This window comes from Xiphophorus maculatus, chromosome 12, assembly GCF_002775205.1.
Source record: "Xiphophorus maculatus strain JP 163 A chromosome 12, X_maculatus-5.0-male, whole genome shotgun sequence".
NCBI lineage: Eukaryota > Metazoa > Chordata > Actinopteri > Cyprinodontiformes > Poeciliidae > Xiphophorus > Xiphophorus maculatus.
In genome coordinates this window covers 1859734-1884368 of record NC_036454.1, presented here as the reverse complement: position 1 = coordinate 1884368, position 24635 = coordinate 1859734, and the positions used below count along the sequence as shown (strand labels likewise).

Below are 24635 nucleotides of genomic sequence, written 5' to 3'. Positions count from 1 at the left end.
GCGCCCCTCCTGGTAAAACTTTATAATAAATTATTTATCTTAGTTGTTATATGGAGGCAAAAAGAGACTAAATTAAATAAACAGAAATTAAACTTTATTTCAGACTCAACATCCAAACATCCAACAAAAAATAAAACAGGACAGCAAACAAGCAACTAAATATACAATCATCCAAGAATAAAAATTAAAATAAGGTTTAAATAATTTAATAAGTACATAATTAATGGTGTGCATGATTAATTTATTGTTGCTGTGCCTGCAGAGTCACAATGAAACAATTTAGAGTCTGAGAAATTATTGACTATCACAAAAATGTCACAACTTCCACAGAAACATAAAGATAAAAATTTATGCAATAATTTAGACAGTTTATTGGTAAAAAGATTTTGAATTTAGTTACACTGTGAATCAATTAGTTAAACTTTTATTAATTTCATGGTAAATGTAATTAATGATTGAACTGAATTGTTTCCATCTGTGAAACAAACACAATATAAAAATAACATTAATATCAGAAATAAGAAACAGTGCAAACAAACATAAGCTACATATTTTAAGATACTTTTATCAAAGTGCGAGTGTCTTTAAAATGTTTAAGAAACTAAATCTGTTGTAAAACAGGAGCTGAAACAGGAAGTTTTAGTTTTGATTTATTTTGTCCCCTTCAGGCCTCCGTACTCATGTGTGTTTTTCCTGCTGAGCAGAACCGTTCCGACCCGTTTGTCCTGCAGAACCCGGAGTGTCTTTATGGCTTTTTATTCAGCTGGAGACGTTTTCAAGGCTTTTATTCTGAAACTCGCCCCGGTTCTGTTCAGGTTCTGTTAAAACCAGGTTCTGAAGGTCCGGTGGGTTTGAACCGGCAGGTCGGACTGTCATCATTACATTTCAGAATAAAAGCTGAACGTAGTGGCGTTCCCTTCACAATAAGAGCCCGGCGGCAGTGACTTCCTGTCAGTACAGGCTTTGGATCGGGAGCAGGGTCGGGTTCTGGCTCTGCCTCAGCAGCTCCTCCCTCAGCGGCGGCGCCCGGACCTCCATCCAGACGTAGCGCGGGTTCTCCACCGGCGGGGGCGTGGCGGGCGCCGGCCGCTCCGCCGCCAGGCCGTCCTCGTCCCGCTGCGGCCGGTCAGGCGCCAGCGCCGCCAGCGTGTTGAAGCAGACGCCATCGGTGCGGCCGTGCTGCCGGCCGTTGTGCTGCAGGCTGAGGACGCCCAGCGTGGCGACGTCATGGTCGTAGTACGACGCCGGCAGCGCCTCCTGCACCGCCATGTTGGCCGCCCACGTCACGGCGTGCGTCTTCAGGGCCGCCGCTGTGGGCAGGTGGGGGGTCGGGGCTGTGGGGCGCGGCGGAGATGAGTAACAGCATGGCGTCCGGTTGTCATGGTGACGGCAGAGAGCGATTACCTTGGACCAGCAGGATCCAGACCCGTTTCTCGGCTCCGACGAACAGCAGCAGCGTCCGCTGGACGATGTGGCGGCAGCTCAGGTCCAGAGGCAGCGAGGCGCCGTGCCAGGGGCTCCTGTGGTACCTGAAGGCAGCAGGGTCAGAGGTCAGCACACTTCAGACCTGATTTAATCTGGATCAAATGTTTCACACCAACAGAATGTTCTGGTTACTGATCCGTATAAATACTTTTGGCCCATCCACAGGATGCAAACCGGACCAGAACCTGACCTTTGACCTCTCCAGGTAGTCACTGTGGTTCTGGTTCTGGTCGGAGCATTTGGTTCTGACCTGAGTCCGTAGTCGATGAGGCGCAGGATGTCCCGCCCCCTGAGGGACAGGCTGGACTGTCGGTCCCACCAGGACGCCTGCAGAGACTCCTGGTCCGCCGCCGCCAGAGTCTTCAGGCTTCCTCCTGACAGACAGGAAGCACACCTTCAGGCTCCGCCCACCTGACCCCGACCCCTCCCTCCTTGTCGGAGCGGCCGTGACCTCTGACCTGTGATGCGGGCCAGGAAGATGAAGCGGATCCACTGCGGTCCCTGTTCCTGGATCAGCAGCAACGTGATTGGCTGGCAGTCGAAGCCCGCCTCCTCCTTCACCTGCAGAGCGACGGGATCAGGTGACCTGAGCTCCCGTTACCACGGTGACAGGCTGGACTCACCTCCCTCCGCAGCGCCTCCTCCAGGCTCTCCCCCACCTCCACCCGCCCCGCTGGGAGGTACCACTGCTTGTAGCAGTCGGGCTTCGCCTCCTGCACCATCAGCACCTCCTCCTGCATAAATATAAATATTATATAAAAATAGAAATAACACTGAATGAAACAAACTAAAAGCTTTTAGTCCTGGAGAAAAGATTTCTGTTATTCATAACAGGTTAAACTCTTCTCTCCTGGGGAAATATAAGTTATTAAATTTGGTGTTTAATGTGAATTCAGTGTTTATTAGCTGATGTTACTTTGAAATATTTAAAATAAAAAGCAACACTTAAACAGCACTGCTAACCACCAATGATGCTAATGCTAGCAGCTGGATGAAGCTTCCGGTGCCGCCATCTTGGTTTTTGGGTCGGTCCTGCTCACCTGCTCGTTGAAAATGATGCCGCAGACGATGTAGGTGACGTTCTTCCTCAGAGTCGCTGGCTTGCTCAGCTCCAGACCCAGGTCACACAGAGTGACCTCTGACCCCTGGCCGCTCAGCAGCTGCTCCACTTGCTCCTCCACCTGCCGCCGCTCCTTCGCCGTCATCTCCATGCCTGCAGGAACACAGAACCACCAGGAGTTCTACTGGGTCTGCCTCACTGAACCTCTGTGACCTTTGACCCCTCCACTGGACCATTCTCATTGAAAACCGTTATGAGCTGCAGTTCTGGAGAGGTTCTGACCCAGTTAGAGGTCAAGATGATCTGTTGATGACTGAAACCCTCCAACCCCCAACAGTCAGAGGTCATAATATTCTGCCATGTTGATGCAAGTCTCTTCAGTCAGAAACAGAAACCCAGAGGTCCGGGGGTTCAGTTCTGGCCCGGTTCTGTCTGATCTCGGTGTTCTGGATGTTAAAGTAAAATCCTTCAACCTTTAGAAATGGTGAAACAGCCCTTTAATCGACCCAAGATGCCCACGTTCACCTCACTGCAGCAAACAGGAAGGGCGGGACGGACCACTGTCAGTTTCAGACCTTATTTGGAAATGGGACCATTGCACTCCGGAAGAGAAGGGGGCGCTATTTCCTATATTACCCCGTTTTTATTTTCCTTTTGAAATTTTCTCTCTCAGCATGAATTTGAACTTCTCTCTTTTATTTACTTCAGTTCAGCTCACAGTTTTTAACAAATTCTGAAGCTTTCTGTGAACTTCTAAATCTGCTCCTTAGTTGAATCTTTTGGGGCCTGATACTGCCTCTAGTGGCGTGGGGTGGTAACACAACTAATCTAATTACGTTACTAAATCAGAATAGCACAACGTCTTTATTATTTATTAATAATTCTGGCATTACTGGAACAGTAAAAGATAAATTCCCTCACTAAAGAAGATACCTTTTCATTTCCTTTAGGAAGTAGAGCTAATTAAATGACATAAACAAAACCTGAAAGTGATTCCAGTTTCACTTGATGACCAACCTGTTGAAACTGTGGTAAATATTAAATTCCTCGGGTCGTTCCTGGACAGTCAGCTCAACCTTGCTGAAAACTCTGGCTATATTTTTAAGAACTATTCTGAGAGACTCTGTCTTTTAAAGAGACCCAGTGATCTTTGGGTTACCCGACTAGAGGTTGTGTATAACCTCTAGTTAAAATGTTAAAACTTAACGTCCTAACTTGAGTCTTAACTCAAGTTAAAACAACATTTTAACTCAAGTTTTAACTTTTTATCTCCTCGGCTGGTTTGGTCACATGAGCTGCAGACTAACAGACAATCTTTTAAGAATATTTTCTATGGCAGGTAAAACAGCAGGTAAATGGTGGTGAAACCAAAAACAACTCTGTCTCAACTGTTTGCTGAAAGAACATGAAAGATGGCAGGAATATTTCAGCAGAGAAATCCATCCTCTTTATTCATCAGTTTGAACCTTTGAGCTCATGAAGATGTTACTATTGTCCTCTGGCAAATATAACATCTATTAGAAATCATTTATTGACAGTGCAATAATTTTTCTTAACCAAACTAAATGATAACATTTACCTATAGCTTGCTAAGTATTTTGCTCTATTCACAAATTGTTGATAATGTGATTCTATGAATATGATTTATCGTTTTAGAGTCGAAGGAAAATTTCCAAGTAACAGACTAAATAGTTTCATCTTATTTTTTCCTATATATAAGACTCTACCAACAAAAAGTCTCAGAATAATATACTGTACATGGCACCATAAAAACAAAAATGTGAATCTGTTTAACAACCCTGGTTGTTATTCTTCTGACCTAATTCATTTGTTTGTTACTGACTTTTGCTCAGTTAAATTTGAGAGAAGTTCAAACACATGCTGAGAGTGAAACTTCTTCCTAAAGGTGAAGGTGTATCACAGATTTCAAAAGAAAATAAAAACGAGAAACCGCGGATAATATAGGAAATAGCGCCCCCTTCACTTCCGGAGTGCAATGTCCCATTTCCAAATTAGGTATGAGACTGACTGTGGTCCGTCCCCGCCCCTTCTCAAGTCCTTCTCAATATGCCAAAAGGTACCAGAAACCAAACCGGTAACTTGCCGTTACCATGGCAACACGGGCGGGTTTTACGGGCGCCTATCAGAAACACTAAACGGATTAAACCACAGACCTGTTTGTATTCGGCTCCGCTCCATTCACTGCTTCATTCGAAGTCGAACCGGAAACGAACCCTGTTTCCGGTTCCGGTCTGACATTACGTTTCACTCAAATTGTTTTTGTTTCTTTTTTAAATTTCATTGCATTAATGAAAAACCGGATGTTTCGATTCTGTTTAGTGATTTGTAATGAATTTTTGAATCCTGAGTTTGTTTTAAAGGTGCCACCGGAAGTCACGTGTTTTGTAGTTTTTTCGCTAAGATCCTGTGTTGTAACGCAGAAACAGGTCACAGAGGAAGCTAGCAGCAGCTAGCCGCTTCTAAATCTAAGGTTTATTACCTTTAACGGACAAATATTAACTGGCTTTAATCGGAACATCTTCATTAAGCACGTGAGTTTAAAGCAGCTTCATATTTCATTATCGTTCAGGCGCATTTTATTGTTTTATTGTGTGTTATTCGATTAAATGTTTCTTTAAGAGTCACCTGAACATCTGTTTCTATCTGATTATCATTTCTGTGGGATTTTAAAGATGAAAAAAATGCTAAAGTTTTTATTCTCTAAGTTTAGTCATATTAGTAGGACCAGGTGAAGCTGTGAAAGAGTCCAGCTAACCAGTGCCAGACTTAGAAGAATCAGGGCCCTGGGCTGGAGACAGTTTTGGTGCCTCCACTAGCCCCCCAAAAAGCAACAAAAATTATTATTCTACAGAAGTTTGATCTGCTGGTAAAAATGGGTAGTTAGTTAAAACATCTGGCAGATGACTTCATATTTTTCATGTTCAAATATTTGAATGTTGTTTCAATTAATAAAAAGCTAACAATATTTTAATTTAAAATGAACACACATGCGAAATAAACCTGTGACTTTAATATGAGGTGCAATGTTTGTAAAATATGTTCAGCATATAACTGAAGTCAGAGGACTGGGCTGCTGATACCGTAAGGCCTTTCTAAAGTCTGGCTCAGCATCATCCAACTGTCCATCCAACCGTCCATCCATCCATGTTGTGTTCAGTCCAACATCCACTGATCATTTCTGCATGATTATGTTATGTTGATGGACAGAGCAGTAAAAGGACAGTCATGAGTCCAAAATACTTGTTTTATTTATCGTTTAATCCAACAAACAAACTTGGGTAAATTATCTAAAATAACAATATTGGCCCATAGAGGTCAGTAAGTGACCTTTACTCAACAAACTGGCAACAAGAACACCGACTCAAACACAGCGTGAACTAAAATGTGCCCACTTATTTTAGGATACAGTGTCATTATGTAAATAAATCCTACACAGAAGACAATTCTTTGTCACTCTGTAAATTATATCCTGTATTTAAAGAGCTGAAAACTGAAATGAAATTATCACATCACATTTTTAATAATTCATCTCTTCTTCTTGTTTTCCTGACAAAGCTTCCAGAACCAGAGCGGTGCTGCGTTCATGGTCCAGAACCAGAGTGGTGCTGCGTTCATGGTCCAGAACCAGAGCGGTGCAGATACGGATACAGAGCGTTTAGGGACCTTGGAGCTCTGTGATTGGCTGGGAGCTCTGATCCAGGTCCAGGATGTGTTCGGTGTCTCTCTGATCGGAACTGTCTCCAGAACCGGGCCATGTCGCGGCACAGCAAGCTGCAGAAGCAGGTCCTAGCTCTGTACCGCCACTTCCTGCGGGCCGGGAAGGACAAACCGGGTTTCCTGCCCAGAATACGGGACGAGTTCCGGGAGAACGCGCGCATCAAGAAGACGGACGTGATGCACATCGAGTATCTGTACCGCCGCGGCCAGCGGCAGCTGCAGCAGCTCAGGGACGCCAACACCAAGCAGCTGGGTTCCTTCTCCAGAGGCAGCGAGCCTGGCTGACCAGCAGAACCAACAGAACCAGCAGAACCACCAACCGGACCAGCAGAACCACCAGAAGCATCTAATGCATACCTCACTGACTGGACCAGAACCTGCACACAACATGAAACCTGCTACTATAAAATAAACTTTTCTCTGTTACTCAGTAAAACATTTAACCAGCAGCAGATCCGTCAGATTCTGGTTCTGGAAGGTCCAAGGTTCTGGTTCCTCCTGCATGCCGAGTCAGCATCACATCCAGTCACTTCATCGTCTGATTTATTATAACAGAAGATAAAAATGAGAAAAAAAACTTGATTCTGTTGGAACAGACTCATCAGAACCATCAGCAGCTTTTTTGGTTCTGATTCTGATGATATCTAACCAGTAAAATTTCTGAGAATCTGAAATCAGCTTAGATATGAAATAACTGAGTTTCTCATCTGCTAATATCTCCAGATTTATGGGATGGAGCTCTGCGATTTCAGTTTCATTCTCTGTATAATAAAATATTGATAATTAATGTTTATTAAATTATAATTTATTGAGAGAAAAATAAAATCCCCACTAAACATAATTATTAAAATTTAAAACTGAAATCCAACAATTGAAGAACAGACGTGTACGTCAGAAATTACGGAGCCCTCTAGGGGACATGGGGATTTTTTTTTTCTTTTGCGTTCCCTCGCAAAACTTTTGCGTTACCTCGCAAAACCTTTTGCGTTCCCTCGCAACACTGTACTGGTCAGTTATGCAGCATAACTGAATACTGTAAGCCTTTCCTACGGTGGGCGCCGTACTTTATGCTTTAATATAAGGTTATGTGAGGTATTTCCATGAATTTTAGTATCTTTTTGTGAAATATCTGAAGTTTTATATCTTTCCTTAGGATAGAAAGGCACCACAAACCTACGATATAAACAGAAACTTTCCGTAAGTAGGAAAGAAATAAAAACACATTATAATTTGGACTATTTCTGAGTTATTATCGCGGTTAATAAATCATCTGACAGTTTTGATTGTGTCTCTGTTGTTCTAGTCTGAATGGTTTAAAGAGCTGCTTTCAGTGAAGCTCCATCTCAGCCTTAACAGACATAAACATGCAGTAAATAAATCGATTTTCAATCAGTGTTTTGCACCAAGCAGTTTTTACTGTTAACAAGTTTTTATTATTAAAAACACGACAAACTAATGATGGTAAAGGGCCGCACTGGGTTAACTCGGGGAATCTCATCTGTCTATCAATCAACTCCAAACCTTTTCTTTGTTCTGTCACAATTATCGATTAATTCCATTTTGATGATCAGGCTCCAAACTTTGCCAGGACTGACCGCCCCGCTCACCGCTTCCTAATACACACAAAGCCAGTATCCTTCCCATTCATACCTGGTGACGTCACTCCCACGTCGACACACCTAAGTGTCAAAGCCGCTGCTCCTGTCATATCAATAATTACTTATTTCATTCATATGGTTCTTACAGAGCCTCAGTGAAAACTTGTTTATTATTATTAGCTGTTTGGTGCAAAAAACTGATTGAAAATCGATTCATTTATTACTGCATGTTTATGTCTGTTAAGGCTAAGACGGAGCGGCACTGAAAGCAGCTCTTTAAACCATTCAGACTACGAACACAACAGAGACACAATCAAAACTGTCAGATGATTTATTACCCGCGATAATAACTCAGAAATAGTCCAAATTATAATGTGTTTTTATTTCTTTCCTACTTACGGAAAGTTTCTGTTTATATCGTAGGTTTGTGGTGCCTTTCTATCCTAAGGAAAGATATAAAACTTCAGATATTTCACAAAAAGATACTAAAATTCATGGAAATACCTCACATAACCTTATATTAAAGCATAAAGTACGGCGCCCACCGTAGGAAAGGCTTACAGTATATAATTATGCTGCATAACTGACCAGTACAGTGTTGCGAGGGAACGCAAAAGTTTTGCGAGGGAACGCAAAAGAAAAAAAAAATCCCCATGTCCCCTAGAGGGCTCCGTAAGAAATAAAAGCCACGCTACATGATCAGCTCACATATTCAACACAAACTTGTAAAAGTGTCTCTATAACTTGGTGTTCAGATTCTTCATGGATTCATTTTGAGTTTTACACTAAAGACTGAAACAAACCGACTGCCTGAGCTTAGTAAAAATAACTTCTGTTTTGGGTGAACTTTATTCCACCATGATCGTCACAGAAACACGTAACATAAAGAGTACAAACCCCATAACTTGAGCTACTGACAGTGACAGTGCCCCCAGGTGGATTGGCATATAATCACAGTTCTCACTGTTCTAACTAGAGAGCAGAATAAAGAAGATTGCAAAACTCCTGCTGAGAATGATTTAGAAGATGAACTGAAGTTTGTCAATGAAACTCGGTTGTCTTATTGATACAAAACGATGTTGGAAAACACAAACAAAATAAACCCAGTTATTAAAGAACAGTTTCTGTTTATTTCTTGATTTAGAGTAAAAGATAAAAATGTTTTAAGATTTAAAGAATTAAAAAAAAGGCGACACAAATGAAGCTTTTATTGTGAAAGGCCTTGAGGTTCAGCTCAGAAAGGATGTAGTTTGAACTCTGGGTGTGAAAAATTCCCCTCCAGTCAGAGTAAGGGAGCGGATTCCAGGGCTTTGACCCGCGCTGCGAACAGAAGAACGTTCTTCTCCACCTCGGCGTTGATCTGGGCCTGCGAGGCCCGCGGGTTCTTCTGAAGGAAACCCGCGATGCTCAGGATGCATTCCCTCTGAATAGAACCAGAACCAGGATCAGGACCGCTGTTTGTTCTGGAAACATCTCACCTCAGCAGCTTCCTGCAGCCGGACGCACACCTTGTAAGCGTCCACCTGGTCCTGGCCAGTGATCCGGTTCAGCAGCTCGCGGCCCACCTGGATCCCCGTCACCGCTGCCAGCAGCTTCCGGTCGGCCTCAGACTGCGAGGACAGCCAGCGCAGCAGCGCCACCTGCAGCCCACACACAAACATTACACCTGAGTCTGGAAGACCTTGTATGTTGGTTCCGACCGATCCAAACCGACCCTGAACCTGGAATCACACTGGACTCTTTAACGGGTCAAAGGTCACCGATTTTTAGAAAAGGCTAACTGACCCAAACACAGATGGAACCAAAACTGATGGAAATGGGAAGAAATATAAAGTCTTGATAACATAATGAAGAATTATTAAAGTTTTAAGTCAAATATTTGTTTTTGCTTTTGTCTGTAATCTATAAAAACGAAGAGAAATAAATCTTACCACAATGGTTGAACTCCTGGGTATGAAATGGTTTGTTTATATGATTATTTTCCCTTTTATAGTTTAATACAGATGAATATGTCTTAGATAAATAGTTAAAATAGAATATTAAATAATATTTATATGGTTAGTAATCTTTTTTGTAAGAAATATTGACAATTCAAGTAGAACATGGACTACTCTAAAAATAAAACAAACGTTATAAATGATATTTCCACCAAATATGAGAAAAATTATTCAGTATAGATCTTAGCTTCTGAATAACGTAATGAAATAAACATATCAAGTTTTAAAGGTTATTAATATTCTGACCTGCTGGAAAAGCTGCGCGTTGCTCATCTCTCCTCCAGAACCGAACATGGCGGCGTAGCGGACCGATAAATCTGATGATTTATGACCAAATAAAACCTGATAGTTGCATGAGAAGTTGTTGACTACGGCTAAAAATCACAGTTTGACAGAAAAACCACAAAAAACAAGGAGAAAATCTGCTGCGAAATAGCGCTTCCTGTTTACTTTTTGTCTTCTTCTTCGCTTTGATTGACACACAGAGGCTCAGCAGCGCCACCTTCCGCAGCGACTCATGACTCTCACCTTCTCAACCATCAATGTTAGAAGTGTGAAGTCGCGAGTTAGAGCCCAGAGTGTTTTATCCTTTTTAAGCTCCGTACAGTCAGATGTGTTTTTACTACCAGAATGTTCACTCCCGTTTTTAAAGACTTACACCCGGTGGCAGGACTTGTGGCCACGGCCGTCTATATGGAGCGGCTTCAACGAAAATAAAAATGACGGCGTGGCCATTTTAATAAACAACCCGCACATCTTGGTGGAGGGGAGCACCGTGGTGAGAGAGGGACGAGCACTTTTAGCAAATCTGACTTTTAACGGACAGGATTTTAACCTCTTAAATATTTATGGCTTTAATGACAAACAAGACAGGTATGACTTTTTAGACAGAAAAAGATACAGAAAATTAAAAATAAGAGATTTTAGAACCCCAGTAGGTTTTAACCTTTCTCTTATATATGCTTTTATTCGGAAATTTTTAGAACATTTTGGACTGGAAGGAGAGGAGAACAAGATTTTAACTAATCGTTTTATTGTCCCTGTTGTGCAGGACCGGGAACCAGTGACTCCAGTGCGCGGCCTCCTGTATGGAGACGCCTCCACCGTTTGGCGCAACGTGAGCCATCCCGTCCTTCCAAACAGACTCCAGGATGTCATGGATGGTGGCTCATGGGATCCTGCCGGTCAGAGCCGTTATGCTCCCGCGGCATGTCTGCAACGTCCATCTGCCCCCGACCCGGTTGTGGCGCGCCGGAGTCGGTGAGGCCCCTGCTGTGGGAGTGCAGCGCTGCTGTGGACCTGTGGGCGAAGGCCGGCTCCTTGCAATTCCCATACTTGCCAGCAAGGGAGGTCCTCCATGTACAGTTAGTGCTGTACGGGGTGAGCCAGCAGAAAATGACTAAAAAAGACTTCGCTGAGATGTGGCTCACCCTCGCCACCATCAAAGACGCCATTTGGACCTTGTCGAGGAAAATTATTGATTTTGGTGCTTAATGCAGTTAATTTTATGCATGTGTAAAAGGGTAGGTTTGATACTCTTGTTTTAAACCGGACAGACAGGGGTTAGAATGCAGATCACTAAATGGGGCGCAGCCCGGCCAGAACACAGAAGCATAAATTAACATTCTTGCAGGCAGTTGGGGAGAACTGCTGGAGGCCAGCATCTGCGATGGTGTAAAACTAATGCAAAATAGAAGATTGAAACCCCGTAACATTTAACTTCTAAGTATTAATACCATGTTTACTGAAGATTGTATTATCTCATTTAAAAACTATTAAAGGATGAATGTATTTGAAAACTGTATTATCTGTGACGATATTAGAAGCAAATGGAAAGTGTTTGAATGAAAATGTTTTTTTACTATTAGAAAATGGCTCAGGAATTATACTTTATTTTGTCCTGTGGATTTTATGTATTATTTTGGCAGAACTTAATCTTTTGGGGGGCTGAATGTGCAAAAGCAAAACTGGGGTTTGTAAAGATAACATTTTTTGAAAATTACCAGATGCAAGTCTCTTCGAGAACGTTAGGAGAGATAATGGAAGAGACGTCAGATTTATGGGTGTCTGCGAAATCTTATCTTAAGACTCTCGGCGCCGGGGACATTCGTACCTGGTATCGTCCAAGATTAACTGGTCCGCCTTTGTCTCTCGATAGAAACCAGACGCCTTTGGAACTTCGTTGTAAATTGGGAGACTTCTCAAGTTTCCTGTAGTTCCTACGGGAGTTTCTAATTGGTTAAAGAGCGGAACGCCTTAGTTGAATATATTAAATTGAAGAAACGCCCACTCAGTATAAAACTTCATGTAAACGTTAAAAATTCAGAATGCTACCACTGTTTTGCTTTTTGGCATAAAAAGCTTTCTCCAAAGACGCGTCTTTGCCCCCAACCCCCTTGTTTTCTTTGTGTTTTTTTTCTATTTTTTCCTGTTACAGGTAATGAATATATCTCTATATCTCTGCAGCTTTGTTAATTGATTCATGCGTTATTTTGAGTGGAATTAAACTCTGTGATCTGTGACGGCAACGCGCAGTGTCGTGGTTTCACTTCCTCCAGCCGCAGTCCGCCTGCCAGAGATCCGTGGACTTTAAGGAAGAAGGAGCCAAACTTTTTGTCCAAAGTTAATGTTAATTATTCTTCCTTAATAACCTCCAGAAACTTGCTGGTGAGCAGGCGCAGGCAGATGCCCCCCGTGGCTGTGATCCGGATGGCAGCAGCAAAAGAGGAACATCAAGGGCTGCAGGTGGCGCGCCAAGGACACAGCCACCAAGAAGAATCGCCTGCGCCTCCGTGGACGAAGGAGCCGGCGCTCCACGAGCAGAGGTCCAAGCAGCGGCGGCCTGGCTCTCCGGGTGAGGCAGGAGGGAAGGAGCTTCAGGGCGGGATCCCCTCTGAGCACCAAGCGCTGTCTGGAAGGACGGGACGGCTCCGGACTTGGGAGGGAGTCACCCCGGTCCTGCTCAACTTTTAACCCACAGAGATTTTGTCTTTTATAATTCTTGTTCTTAGCTTCTTTTAGCCTAAATTGATGAATTTGTAAGTTTTTAGAAATTTCTGAATAATTGCAACAATGTAATGTTTTTAAATGTTTACAGTAACAATAAAAATTTTTCGAAAGAAAAAAAAAGCGCCACCTTCCGCAGCGACAAGCTCTAACTTATTTAATAAAAAGTAGGTAAAGTCACGAGATTTCATCTAGATTGGTATGACCTCCCCTCAGTCTCATGATTATATATATATATATATAAAATTTAAAAAAAATTCCCTTCTCACCCACCGCGGGTGGTTCTTATCCTCTGAGCTCGGGTCCTCTACCAGAGGCCTGGGAGCTTGAGGGTTCTGCGCAGTATCTTGGCTGTGCCAAGGACTGCACATTTCTGGACTGAGATGTCTGATGTTGTTCCTGGGATCTGTTGTAGCCATTGGTCCAGTTTGGGGGTGACTGCCCCGAGGGCCCCGATGACCACAGGCACCACTGTGGTCTTCACCTTCCAGGCCCTCTCCAGGTCCTCCCTGAGGCCCTGGTATTTCTCTAATATAAATGTGGATCTGTTGGAATATATATATATATATATATATATATATATATATATATATATATATATATATATATATATATATATATATATATATATATATATATATATATATATATATATATATATGTGTGTGTGACTTCCCAATTACATATAACCAGTTGTCATAAGACTCATACCTGTGTTCGATTTTTTTTTTACCCATATCTCCTTTCTGATTGGACAACGTGTGTTCTGCGTCACGATAGCGTGCTCTCTGGTTGGCTGTATTGAATTGGCGGGGGGAAGAATCTCTGCTTCAAACGTTGAAAACATCAAATCTCTTGGAAGTTTCTTTTGAGGAGGCAGCTGCTGATTTTGTCGTTTTGAAGTTAAAGATACAATAAAGTAGATTTTAATTTGTATGAAAACATGGAGGGCTGTAAGGATGGCGGGGAGGTGTCGGAGGTTTCTGACAGGCTGGAGAAGTAAGTGAAGCGACTCTAACGACTGTTTATATGAACGGCTGAGTTAGCATCACAGCTAGCTGACGTTCCCATGGTTTATAATAGAAAAGCTAGTTAGCAACTAACTGATGCTAGCAACAGACCGAAGACAACGTGAGAAGAAGCCTGGTTATTAAAATACATACTTTGTGCTGTACATACCGTTTTCCCTATTAATAATATTTTAATTTGTCTGTAGTAATTAATTAATGTGTAATATTTCTCCATGTGGATCAACATCCTGTGCTGGGGGGCAGAATTATGCTTGAATTGCAGTCAGAATACGCTTTGGCTGCCCTGATGTAAATTATTCTTATTGTTGTTTTGAAACATTTCCTAATGATTAATTTAAAGAAATCTTTATAGCTAATGCTCAACTCTCACAGCCGCTGCTCTTTCACCTGAAGAGGAATCTGTTCCAGGTGGTTTGGATGCAGGTTATAAATACATTTAAAGTCATAAAACAACATTTCTGAACTGCAGACATTAAATATGACTTTAAATAAAGAGCTAGTGAGTCTGAGTCGATGCAGACGAAGGTTGGAGACAAAACTGACCATAAATTGATCAAATGAGCAGCAAGCAGCGATTTATGGTAAAATCAAAACAAGAGAAATATCTGATAAATCTTTGAGCTGTTTGGTTTCCGGTTGGGTCTGGATGTATCCTCTGGTTTGGTTCTGGTTCTGACCCAAACTGTGTTTTTACAGATCTTTGTGTATGGAAGACCAGATGGAAGCATACAGCAGGTAATGAAATGTTAAAGTTTTACATTTAATTTTTTGATTTATATGTCTTTGCTATAAACATAAGTTAACAAACTAACATTCTCCAACTTCTTCAATTTGTTTCAGCAATTTTTCTAATATTCTGAACACTTGAGAAAAATAAAATGTCCATAAGCAGCTCAGATAAGACTCATATCTGAACCATTTCACTGGTTTTATTTTATGTTTTAGCAAATGTAGATTCATTCAAGCACAATCTGTTCATTTATTTTTAAAAATTTTTTTTTTTTTTTACCCCTCCAGGGGTCTTTTGTGGCTCTAGTGTCCCTTATATGACAGCAGGCTGACAGGAAACAGGGAAGGAGAGGCGGGAAGACATGCGGCAAATGTCGTTGGGTCCGGGAGTCGAACCTGCGACGGCCGCGTTGAGGACTGAAGGCCTCCAAATACGGGTCGCGCTAACCGCTACGCCACCACGGCACGCCTAATCTGTTCATTTTTGTATATTTTAATCTATTTGGTAACATTCCCAGTAGAAGGACTTTTATGGCAATTTAACCAGTTTAAAGAGCACTGGTCCAGTTCCACCTGAATTTAACAGATAAAACAGATGAATGAGGGACTTTTATGATTTTTGTAAATCAAAACACTGTTGGATAAAAAGATTATGTTGCAATAAATGAAAACTAAAAACTCCAGATGGTAAAATGGAGAATTACCCTAAATAAAATATTTATTTTACCACCTATTAGTGAGGCAGTAAATTCACTTTAAAATAAAAAACTTTTATATTTCCATCCAGTTTGAATAAGTTGTGACTGAAAGGCCTTAGGTTAATTAAAACCTTTTGTTTAATGCAGCATAGAAAGCTGGTAAATTGGAGTCATTAAAAAACTAAAACGATGTTTTAAGACCAAAACAGCAAGAAGCAACTTTTTCAAAAGAACTTTGTTCAGATAAACAGACGAGTTTTCATGCAGGTCTATTTACTGTGAGCCTGGAAACACATTAACTCTTCAGTGTTTATATAAATTACATCATTATCTCAACATTAACCAACACTGTCACATGTTTTTCTGATGTGATTCAGTGCTGGACTCAGTTTGACCATAAATCTCTCAGGAAGTGGAAGGTAACAGATACATAAACCCTGAAACAGCTGATGGACTGTTTAACTGTGATGGCTGTTGGATTGCTTGTTGATGTGATTATTGAGACCGTTGGGCTTCCATATACCAACAAATGTTGTTTGAAGAAAGCCGGATGATGTTCAGGCCCGTCAGTCTGGAGAAACATGAAGTTACTGATGGTTTAGTGCTGGTGTCAGTGTGACATTGGGGTTTGTAACAAACCTCAATTTTTTAATTCTTCAAGGAAAATTATCTGCCTCCAGGCTTTGTTAAACTATGTTTTACTATGTAGCACTGTGCTAAGCTAGGTTTGTAGTTGATGTGTTGAACTGGGTGCATGTGAGGCACGCTCCAGTCATGCTGTCCCTGTCCTGCGCCTTGGCCTCACACTGTCACAGCGAGTCGGTGCACACCTAAACACTTTTGTAACTTGCACAGATTGTGCATGCCGCCATTCAGTAAAAGGGATTATTTGGAACGTGTTCTTGCACAGCAGGTTCACCTGTACCAGTATTTATATGAACCCTGTGTGACGACTCATTTTCACTCCACTGATGTATAGATCTGGTATAAAAGCCACACCGCTTGATCAGCTCACTCATTTAATTAATTAGTTACATTTCCCTTTGGGCTCAATAAAGTCTTTACTTATTTTTTAATTTGCAATATCATTGCAAACTTTTAAATGTGAGACTATAACTTGGTGTGGAGTGCTTCAGACTCTTCATGGACTTTAAACTTTTTTTAGTTAACATGGACAAAGATTATACAAAACTCTGAAATCATATTCAAATCATTCAAGGAATCTTGACAGCTCTAGTTCTTTGTGTTTCAGGTTGATTTCAGACGGCAAAGCTGTTGCCAAACAAGGAGACATTCATCAAGCTCTGAAGCTGTTCAAACAGGCGTTCAGCATTCACCAAACTCCCAAACTGGAGAGCAGAATAAAGAAGATCGAAGAACTCCTGGCTGAGAATGACTTGGAGGATGAAGACGACGAGTTTGTCAATGTGAACAACAGCGGCTTAATGCTGTTTAAAGAACTGCATGACAAGCTGTACGACTATCAGAGAGACGGAGTTTCCTTCCTGTACGGCCTCTACAGGGACGGCCGGAAAGGAGGAGTTCTGGCGGACGACATGGGACTCGGGAAGACCATCCAGATCATCTCCTTCCTCTCTGGCATGTACGACAACGACCTGATAAAACATACTCTTCTGGTCATGCCAACCTCCCTCATCACAAACTGGGTCAAGGAGTTCAGCAAATGGACTCCAGGAATGAGGGTGAAGGACTTCCACGGTCCCAGTAAAGCAGAGAGGACCAGGAGTTTGGAGAAAGTTCAGAGGCGAGGAGGAGTGATCATCACCACCTACACCATGCTGATGAACAACTGGCAGCAGCTGGCCTCCTTTCAGGGAACGGAGTTCTGCTGGGACTACATGATCCTGGATGAAGCACACAAGATTAAAAACTCTTCCACCAAAACAGCCAAAAGTGCCTACGCCATTCCCTCCAAGAACAGGATTCTCCTGACGGGAACTCCGGTCCAGAACAACCTCAGAGAAATGTGGACCCTCTTTGACTTTGCCTGTCAGGGAACTCTCCTGGGAACAGCCAAGACGTTCAAAACAGAGTATGAGAACCCCATCACTCGCGCAAGGGAAAAGGATGCTACTCCTGGGGAAAAGGCTCTTGGGTGTAGGATGTCTGAGAACCTCATGACTCTGATCAAGCCCTACTTCCTTCGTAGAACAAAATCAGAAGTGCAGAAGAAGAAGACTGGTGGAAAAGAGGCAAACCCAGAACCTGATAACCACCAATACCCTCAAGATCAGCCAACCTCTGGGGCAGTCATGCCCAAGCTCACCCGAAAGAATGACCTGATCGTCTGGACTTACCTGAGTGCCGTTCAGGAGGACATTTACAGACAGTTCATCAGTTTGGACCACATCAAGGAGCTGCTGATGACCACCAAATCACCTCTGGCTGAATTAAACATCCTGAAGAAGTTGTGTGACCATCCGAGACTGTTGTCTGCCAATGCTATTGCACAGTTAGGCCTGGATCAAAATCCTCAGGGTGAAAATCATGAGACTGATGTTAAGAGCATTGCAAACATTTCAGATGAAACTTTGATATCAGAATCTGGAAAGCTTGTCTTTCTGTTGGCTCTTCTGGAGCGACTCAGAGAGGAAGGCCACCGAACGCTTGTCTTTGCTCACTACAGGACAGTCCTCGACATCCTCGAACGGATCCTCGGCAACAGAGGGTTCAAACTGCTGAGACTGGATGGAACCATCACCCAGATCACAGAACGAGAAAAACTGATCTCTCGGTTTCAAAAAGACAAACGTTACTCCGTGTTTCTCCTCACCACTCAGGTTGGAGGAGTGGGCATCACCCTGACAGCAGCAAACAGAGTAGTGATCTATGATCCGAGCTGGAACCCTGCCACAGACGCTCAGGCTGTCGACAGAGCGTACCGCATTGGCCAGACAGAAAACGTAGTGATCTACAGACTGATAACCTGTGGAACGGTGGAGGAGAAGATCTACAGACGGCAGGTTTTCAAAGACTCCTTGATCAGGCAGAATACCGGAGACACAAAGAACCCATTCAGGTACTTCAGCAGACAAGAACTGAAGGAGCTCTTCACCCTGGAGGACCCAAGGTCTTCAAGCACCCAACTTCAGCTGCAGGATCTGCACTCCAGAGAACGACGGACTGACCCAGCTCTAGATGAGCACATCGCTCAACTGCATGCTATGCACATGTTTGGGATTTCAGACCACGACCTCATGTTTTCTCTTGATGTGAACCATGATGAGGACCCTGAAGATCAGGAGGCATGTCACTACATCGAAGGGCGAGTCCAGAAGGCTCAGGAGCTAATGAAGGCGGAGTCTGAGCTGCAGGTGGGTGAAAGAGCAAATCATGTCTGCATGGGACAGGCAGCTGTGATGGAGCTGTGGTAGGTGTCGCCTCAAAGCGGGCAAAGAAGATATTCATCTCCTCTGCCAGGGAAGTGGTTCCCTCCATGCATGGCTGGTTGCTGGATCTGTAGTTTGTAATGTGCTGGACACCCTGCCACACCTGCCTGGTGTTGTTGCTCCTGAGCTGCTTCTCTATTCTCCCTCTGTATGATGCCTTAGCTTGGCAGATGCCTCTTCTCAGGTTGGCTCTGGCAGAACTGTAGAGTGCTTTGTCCCCAGACCTGAAAGCAGCGTTCCTGGCTTTCAAGAGGCCCCAGACCTCCTTAGTCATCCAGGGTTTCCTATTCGGATAGATCCTCATGAGTCTGTTCCTGGTGACATTGTCTGTGCAGAACCTGATGTAGTCCAAGACTGCTGAGGTGTAGTTCTCCAGGTCCTGATGTGCAAAAACCTCCCAGTCAGTTCTCTGGAATCAGTCCTGTAGTTGGTGAGAGGCATCCTCAGGCCAGATGGTGACAGTCCGGGTTGTACTGGGGACACGTTTCCACATGGGGGTGTCGATCGGTTTAAACCGATCGGCCCCTGATGTTTAAACAAACTCTGACCGAGTTTAAACAAACCCGGTTATTTCAGACGTTCTGCTCAGCCCTCTGAAGGTTCCACCAAAGCTTTTCGTCATCGTAATGTCAGGACATTGACTAAGCAACTGCAGCAAATTCATTCTTCTTTCTCCGAGCCATTCTGTTGTAGATTAGCTGCTGTATTTGGGCTCATTGTTCTGTTGCCCTACTCCCCACAGGGTTGGCCCAGTTTGGACAGATGAATCTATGATCCACTCTGAGTTTTTAGCGATCTGTCAGAGATACCTGACCTTGGCTGTCACTCAATAAGTATGACGAGACAAATAGGACCCAGTTGGGGATCTTGCCCCAAGGGGATCTCGTACTGGCACTCCAGTGCCCCCCTCCTCGGGGGTCTCCCTTGGCTGTAGGGACACAGGGTCCAGGGCTTTACCTGCATGGAGGGTCACCCTGCAGCTGTGGCTCTTTGGCCGGGAAGCAGCTGCAGCTTTCTGAAGTCACTTCCACCAGATCTCAGTGCTGTGGCCTGGAGGCCTGAAACTGAAACATGTTAAAAACTTACTGACAAGGTTTTCAGGTTCTGTAGCGCCACAACAAAACCCTCAGCATCAACCCTCCACTACCGTGCCTAATGGCTAATGAGAGGTCCATTATAGCCCAGCATCTCCTCTCTTAGTCTGGCAGCCATCTTGTTTCTAGAGAGAAGTATCTTTAGGCTGAGGCCTGTAGCGATAGAGCTCTGGGGTTTCTGGTCATGTCTTCATGTTGTGACCTCTGACCCTGGGGTGACCCTGCTCTTCTTTTGCTGATGTTGTTTCTGTTCCTGCAGATGCAGCTGGCGGAGAGCATGGCGTCCAGCACAGAACCAGCCTGGCTGAGACAGCCGCCGGACCACACCAGACACCGGACCAACGAGAACAAACCAAGGAACCCAATGCCAGGAGTTCCTCCTCCACTTCCTGTCCCGGAGGTGGTGGATATGGACCGGTCCGGTTCTGGAGGAAAGCAACGCCATCAGAGGTCCAGCAATGAAGTCATTGATCTGTCTGGAGAACCAATAGGCGGCTCTTCTGGACCGGATGCCAGTCTGATTGAGATCAACGCAGATGAGAAGCCCGACGGGCCGACCAGAACCTCCGAGGCCGACCGGCAGAACCACAGCCACTCGGACCTTCAGCAGTATGACACCTCCGGACTGAGTGGCGGGCTCGAGTCTTCTCACGGAAACTTCAACCTGGAGCTGGAGGACAGCGACGAAGACGAGGGTCAGGACGCTGCCGACACCGAGGAAGAGGAGCAGAAACTTCTGACTGAGCTTCAGCTCAACGGCAGCTTCAGCGTCCACAAGTCCCTGACGGAGAGTCTCTGCAGACAGACCGGCGTCTCGGGTCTGGACCGGTCCGCCAACGAGTCCATCGTGGGCACCAAGAGGAAGAGGGCAGCAGTGATTTATGACAGTGATGAAGAGGAGCAGCAGCTGGTCGGCTCCTTCCAGGCGCTCGGATCGTCCACGCCCAAAATGTCTCCACCCAGGTCCAGACGGAGCGTCGCAGGAAACACGTCTGTGGTCTCCAATCGCTCCCTGCTGCAGTCTGTCATCCAGGACTCAGAGGAGGACGAGAGCGATGAAGAGGAAGCAGAGAAGATGCTGGGGATGAACTCTGAGCAGGAAGTGATGGCTGGAGAGACTCTGCTTACAGAGGAAGATGATGAGGATGATGATGATTACAGAATGGAGGATGATGTTGATGAGGATGATGAAGAGTCATCGGAGCGGCTCTCTGCAGCGGGCGGAGACAGCATGGCGGGTTCTGCTCAAGATGAGCCTCAGCTGGAGGAGGAGCAGAGTTGCCATGGTAACGGAGCATCGCCCGAGCGCCTGACCCTGGAGGAGTCGAGCGTGGAGCCGGAGCTGGCCCCCGGCGAGCAGATGGACCGCTGCGCCTCGTCTGGTGCCGACCCGGACAGCTACGAGTCTCTGGTCCGCAGCGGGAAGGAGAAGATCAGCCAGAACCGACCCGACGACGCGCTGGACTTCTTCCTCAGAGCCATCGACCTCCGACCCGGCGACCCCGAGGTCCAGCTCATCACCATCCAGCTGTACCGGCAGCTTAGCCACAGGCGGTAGCAGCAGAACCGCCCAGCGACCCGGAACCGGCAGGAAGCCAGCTGGACTCTGATCGGCCTCTCCTGCTCCAGATGTTTCTCTGCAGCTGGTTGTGGAAACCAATCCTGGACATTTTCTTCTGTCGTCATGAGAAATCTTGTTTCGTTGCTACTCAACAGAAAACTGTTTTACAGTTTAAATCTAAAAAAAAAGAAATAAAGTTGTGACTAAACAAAAATGCTTAATATTTTCCTGCTTCAGTTTCTGTAAATAAAAGTTCAGTTTTTGGAATGATCAATAACAGGATCAGCGCTGATTAGCTGCCCTCCCCTCCTGTACAGGTAAGTTGGCCAGCGGCCCTTCAAAGCTCTGAGGCGCGGTTTGTTTTTTCTTTTAAATTGTAGTAAAGCCTCGACAACAGGGAGGTAAAGGTGGGCGGCAGGAAAAACTCTGGGGCAGAAAACTGAAGAGGGGGAAAGATAAAGATGTTGGAGAGACGAAGAAAAGCTTTTCAAAGTGGCTGAAAGACAGAAGGTAAGAAATGTCAGAGTATCAACTAGAGTTAAATATTCAGGTTAGCTTAAGCTAGGCTACAATGGCAGGCTGTTGTTGTTCAATACGGGACACGATTTATTCCGTATTGCTATAATGTCTGACAGACACACCTACCACACACCTCAACAATAAGCGTAATAATAATGACCAAAACAAAACAGAAAAAATATTAGGGTCAGTTAAATGGTTGTTTCGGGACCTAAATAGGACAAGAACTGTGAAATTATGCCAAGAATTGAAAGCATCCATTGATGCTGACAGTCCTGGTAAAGATGAGTTTAAAGCTTTATTGCTGTTGCATATAGAAAAGCACTTTTAAAAAATCTTTCATTTTCCTCAGGAAAAACTTTGGGAAACAATGGTTGAAATTTAAAGAAGAATCTTGTTCAATTTTTCTCCGTATTTTTATTCTCTTACTTAATTTTGTCAAATATTTTAATCACATGTATCATTAGAGTTACATTTTCTTTTTAAAAAATCAAACATGGTCTCTCTTGTAAATGAGATATATTTGAATCTCAACCTGTAGAATGAATTTAAAAAATGACCATATACTAATTCTACTGCATGTTGCCACTTTTTTCAGGTGATATGGACTTGGCCTTGATGGTGATGTTGGCGTTTTCTACAGGCTGTCTAGAGAAATGGAGAAACATCTTTTCAACTTCACACCCAGAGAGCTTTAAACCTGACTGAACAGCAAACACTAACACACACTGTGTGTTTAAGACCGTGGCAGAGCACACCCAGGCCTGACCACACATTCATTCACAACACAAGTCTTTGTGCACTTTTAGTACGTTCTCCACCTGAGTAACAGGCCCTGCAGCCTGTTTGTTTCACAAAAACGTCCTTTTCTACTGAGAAGCAGGTTGAACTTAGTCACATTTTAGTGCCATGCAGTAATCACAGTGATATTACTGAAACATCTGTCCAATATTTTGGAAAATATGAATTTGTACTTATTTAAGATTGGGTCTCATACCAGTGTTAACATAGTTTAATAAAATATTACTGTTTAAATTCCAGATGCTGAACCAGCCTGTTAGTCGCTTTATTTGTGGTTTTTTGGTAACACTTACCGGACAGTTTTGTCTCACGTTCCTGAGCCGGAGCAGAAACCAAACATTTAATTCTGCTTTTCTTTAAAAATATATTTTTGGAAATTGCTTCTTAATTTATCAGTAGGTTTAAATCAACGTGCTCTCCAGAGGGAAGATACTAAAACACAAAATCTTACTAAGCAGTTTTTTTCCAACAATATTTTTATTGTATTTTTTACAGATATATCTGCCATATAACCAATACAATAAACCAGACCAACAAACACCCTCTTAGATACATATCTGCATACATTCCTTTAAGTAAACAGGAGATAATAGTCCACTGCTGAGGCTCCCTTGTTTAACATTATGGTTTGACATTAATCTCGTCTTTAGCTGGTTTCTTCGTCTTGTGACAAGTCCTCTCCTTACAACAAAATTCCTGAAGGGTCTCCAAATGTTTTCAAAGAATTTGCTTTTCCCTTTTTGGAGATATGTTATGCGTTCCAGAGGTAAAGTCTTCATCATTTTCCTGATCCATTGTTTGATACCTGGTCCTGTTGTTCTCTTCCAGAATAGTGCTATCAGTCTTTTAGCTTGTAATAGACACATATCAATCAATAGTAGCTCACATTTGGTAAACAAGGTATTTTTTGGATACAGACCTAAAACTAGAAAAACCGGGTCTAGTGCAACATCCTTTGACACAAGTTGTTCTACAGTTGTTTTTATTGCTTTCCAAAATTTTTGAATTTCCCTTCATTCCCAAATACAATGAAACAAAGTCCCTTTTCTTCTAAACATTTTGTGCATATATCTGGTATATTAGGATTGTATCAATTTAAATTGACTGGTGTAATATAGATTCTCATTAACCATTTGTATTGCAGTAACCTTAAGCGAGAGTTAACAGTTTGTTTCTGAGCCTTTGTACAGACAGACTGCCAGTCCTCCAGTGACAGGTTTACTCCCAGGTCTAATTTCCAGGCTTCTAGTTTCAGTGCCGAGTCCTCTGGGGAATTTAAAACCATAAAGTTGTAGAATTTTGAAATCGCACCTTTACTTGTGTTATCTTTGCAAACCATTTCTTCTAGCTGGGACTTTGGTGGCTTGGTTAAATCTTTGTTTTTTGTCCTAATGTAGCTTCTAAGCTGAAGGTATTTAAAGAAGTATTTTCTATTTATATTAAATTTTTGCCTGAATTCTTCAAAAGACATCATGTAAGCTGAATTTGTTTGATACAAATCATGAATTATATCTATTCCCTTTGCGGCCCATTGTCTAAATACAGAGTCTGCTCTTCCAGGACTAAAATCTTGGTTTCCCCATATAGGAGTAAACTGTGATAATGTAACTGGTTCTTTTGTGAATTTCTTTACTTCATACCATATTTTGATCATGTTTTTAACAATAGGATTAACCGTTTTTCCCAACAGTCTTGGGACTGAATCAGAAAAAATGTATACAGGTAAAGGTGGACTTACAGATTATTCAGATTCCATTTCTGTCCATTGCGGGGCGTCTCTGGCATTAAAGTAATATCTAATGGTCCTAAGTTGGGCTGCCCAGTAATACCACTTCATATTGGGACACCCTAGTCCTCCCTACTTCTGAGGTAAATGTAAGAGCGACATTCTAACCCTGGGTCGTTTAT

The 24635-nt window shown here is 43.3% G+C and overlaps 3 protein-coding genes across 3 annotated transcripts; 2 read left to right on the top strand and 1 right to left on the bottom strand.

The window, feature by feature from the left end:
• Positions 1-111: 111 nt before the first annotated feature.
• nudt18 (nudix hydrolase 18) lies at positions 112-4799 on the bottom strand. Its single transcript, XM_023343102.1, has 7 exons — positions 4720-4799; positions 2526-2698; positions 2109-2219; positions 1944-2046; positions 1736-1859; positions 1405-1529; positions 112-1334 (listed from the first exon to the last, which is right to left on the bottom strand). The coding sequence occupies exons 1-7, from the start codon at positions 4742-4744 to the stop codon at positions 952-954; spliced, it is 1044 nt and encodes a 347-aa protein (XP_023198870.1). The 5' UTR covers positions 4745-4799; the 3' UTR covers positions 112-951.
• Positions 4800-4825: 26 nt separating this feature from the next.
• sdhaf1 (succinate dehydrogenase complex assembly factor 1) lies at positions 4826-7257 on the top strand. Its single transcript, XM_005809713.2, has 2 exons — positions 4826-5097; positions 6122-7257. Exon 2 carries the CDS (start codon positions 6320-6322, stop codon positions 6566-6568), a length of 249 nt encoding a protein of 82 aa, XP_005809770.1. The 5' UTR covers positions 4826-5097; positions 6122-6319; the 3' UTR covers positions 6569-7257.
• Positions 7258-13751: 6494 nt separating this feature from the next.
• ercc6l (ERCC excision repair 6 like, spindle assembly checkpoint helicase) lies at positions 13752-21605 on the top strand. Its single transcript, XM_014474819.2, has 4 exons — positions 13752-13883; positions 14612-14650; positions 16595-18677; positions 20106-21605. Exons 1-4 carry the CDS (start codon positions 13828-13830, stop codon positions 21402-21404), a joined length of 3477 nt encoding a protein of 1158 aa, XP_014330305.1. The 5' UTR covers positions 13752-13827; the 3' UTR covers positions 21405-21605.
• The last annotated feature ends 3030 nt before the right edge of the window (positions 21606-24635 follow it).